The sequence below is a fragment of the Mus caroli genome, unplaced genomic scaffold, assembly GCF_900094665.2.
Source record: "Mus caroli unplaced genomic scaffold, CAROLI_EIJ_v1.1 scaffold_11296_1, whole genome shotgun sequence".
NCBI classification, from domain to species: domain Eukaryota; kingdom Metazoa; phylum Chordata; class Mammalia; order Rodentia; family Muridae; genus Mus; species Mus caroli.
In genome coordinates, this window is record NW_018389441.1 from 20899 (window position 1) to 23438 (window position 2540).

General features: G+C 47.6%; 1 protein-coding gene across 1 annotated transcript in view; it reads right to left on the reverse strand.

The window, feature by feature from the left end:
• The window catches only part of LOC110288107 (pregnancy-specific glycoprotein 22-like), a 10077-nt gene extending 9174 nt beyond the window's left edge, over positions 1–903 (reverse strand). Inside the window, exon 1 of the mRNA XM_021154548.1 lies at positions 643–903. Within this exon, the coding sequence (XP_021010207.1) occupies positions 643–706 (64 nt within the window). The 5' untranslated portion in view covers positions 707–903. The remainder of the gene's footprint in view (positions 1–642) is intronic.
• Between the last annotated feature and the right edge of the window lie 1637 nt (positions 904–2540).

Consider the following 2540-nt stretch of genomic DNA (forward strand, 5'->3'; position numbering starts at 1 on the left):
GGGAAGGGAAGGGAAGGGAAGGGAAGGGAAGGGAAGGGAAGGGAAGGGAAGGAAAGGAAAGGAAAGGAAAGGAAATAAGTAAAGGAGGAAGGAGAGAGATCTGCATGGATTCATCTCTGCAGTTCCTAGGTTTGGAGCAAATTACAATCATTATATTCAAGTGTGATTTCATAATTCTCTATTGTATGTTTGGGTTTCGGAAGGCTTGTGTCTCAGTGTGCACATTGTGGGTGCATGACACACACCTGTGTAGGGCAGAACAGAGCCTGCAGGAGCCTTTATCTCCATCTACCCTGTGAGAGCAGAGGAATGAATTCAGACTGGCATGTCTCCACACACTGAGCAATCTCATTGGCCCTCCCAGGTTTGACTCCTCTTTGGAGATTCGCCATGTCAAGGTGGGGACCATTGGAATTCCAATGCTAGCCAATGTGACTGATATTGAATAGGGGCACCTGAGGATTTTCTCTCCCCTCATCAGCTCCTGTCTGCTCAGAGCTTCCTGTTGCTGAGCCTCTGTACCTCAATGCACCTTCTTTGCCCCAAATACAGACACCCAAGTCTTCTCTAGACATCTCATCTACAGAAGACTTTGGGCTTCTGAGTTCCCTATCCCACACATTCAGATAGTTGGACGCTTACCTGTGAACAGGACCCTCTGCCAGGGGATAAGGACATTGGTAAAAAGTTCAGAGGTCACTCCCATATCTCTTCAAATGTACTGGCCTTTCTCTGAGGAGAAAACCTTCAGCTCCAGCAAGGCACCTGGCCTCTACTGTCCTTTCTCCTTCTGAACTGAGTTTTCTCTCAGGCAGGAGCACTTCACAGAACCTTATGAGCTATGGATGGTGGGGGTCTGTGACCACAGCACTGCTCACTCACTTCTACTCTCAGTACTGCACCTCATCTTTCTCACATTTTCTCCATTTATGTTTCTTCTCTGAAAAGACCTTGAGCAACAGGGCTGATAAGCATCGACATGATTGCTTCAGAGAACAATGATTAATCCAGGTGCTGACATCTGCTGACTCCTAGACATGGGTCTGTCAGCATCAAATAGGGAGCCTCTATCTTCCCTAAGTGTCCCTGAGACTCAAAGATTGCCCTGGGAGCTCCCAGTCTGCCCTGTGTCCTCAGTGCACTGGGAAGATAGTATTTCTCAAAAGGAAGGTGACACAGATGTCAGTGAGGTTTGGAAGGGACCTGCTGTGTGATGACTGGAAATGAAAATAAACCCTTTATCACTAATTTAACCAGTCAAGTTCCTGACCCAAGACAGAGTCCCAGGAGCAACTGTGTGAGGAATTTCATTTTCTTGGTGTTGCTAAAGAAGTGACCTGTATGTCCTGGAAAGGACTGTGGGCTCCTCTCCTATGGACTGTTTGCAGGCAACCTTCCACCATTATGGGTTGGTTGAACTGTGTGTTGGCTGAGCCCAACTGCCCTCTGGTCTTCCTGGGTCACCTATGTCCTTTGTCTGGGTGATCCTGCAGCAAAAGTCCTATGTTACCCTTGGAAGATGCCAAGAGGGAGGGAAATTTCAGGATTCACAGAGAGAGGGGTGTCCATAAACACAGGAAACAGATCAGGGTCGAGGTAGGGAGATCCAAGTTACAAGGAATAGGAATGGAAAGCAGTCTCCTAGGCAAGGTCATAGCTCAAGTAAACAATTGTCTGAGTGTTGAGTGACAACCCCACATGAGAAAATACAATTTCCTATCTAGTAAGTGGGCCCTGGAGTAGTATAATTATTCAGAAATACTTGAGAAACACATGGCAAAGTTCTGGAGTCAGATCTAATGTCTACTTGTTTTTAATTCTTGGACAAGATGTCCCCTTAAGCAGCTGATGACCAAGATGAACATCAGCTTCTCCCTGATTCACAGACACCTGAGAAGGTTCCAGGGTTGGAACACTGCATACGTGCCTGGAGACAGAGAACTTGTGCTTCCCATCTGTCACCTGTGGACTATGTGATGCTCATGTGGCCACTGTGTTTCCTGGGTCTCAGTTTCCCAGCAACAGCACAATAAAGGAGCAATATGTTACAGTCTCAACAAATAGCCTTAAATATGAACAAGGGCCTGACACTGGCCCAGGATGGCTGTCCAGAGCAGCAGGGTCAGCTACCATTTGCTCCAAGGAGAGGATTCTTTAGAGTTACTCCCTGAGGACTTGAATCATCAAGGGGACCTATGTGCTCTGTCCCTCTCCTGGAGAACCTGAACTTCTTGTGAGGTCTCATAAGCCATTGGAAAAATTAGCTGATGGCCTGGCCACCTGTGCAGCTGTGCACTCCAGTCTGAGTCACAGAAGGAGTTGACCAGTGACCCTGCAGCATTATTATTAGTTGGCCATGCTGTGTGTTGGCTGAGCACAGTTCTCGCTGGTCTTCCTGGGTCAGCTCTGTCCTTTGTCTGGGTGATTCCCCATCAGCAATCCTGTCTTATACTATGGAAGATGACAGGAGGGAGGAAACTTTCAGGTTCCCTAGAGAGAGGGGTCTTCTCAGACAAAAGAATCACAGCTGGGTCTAGGGA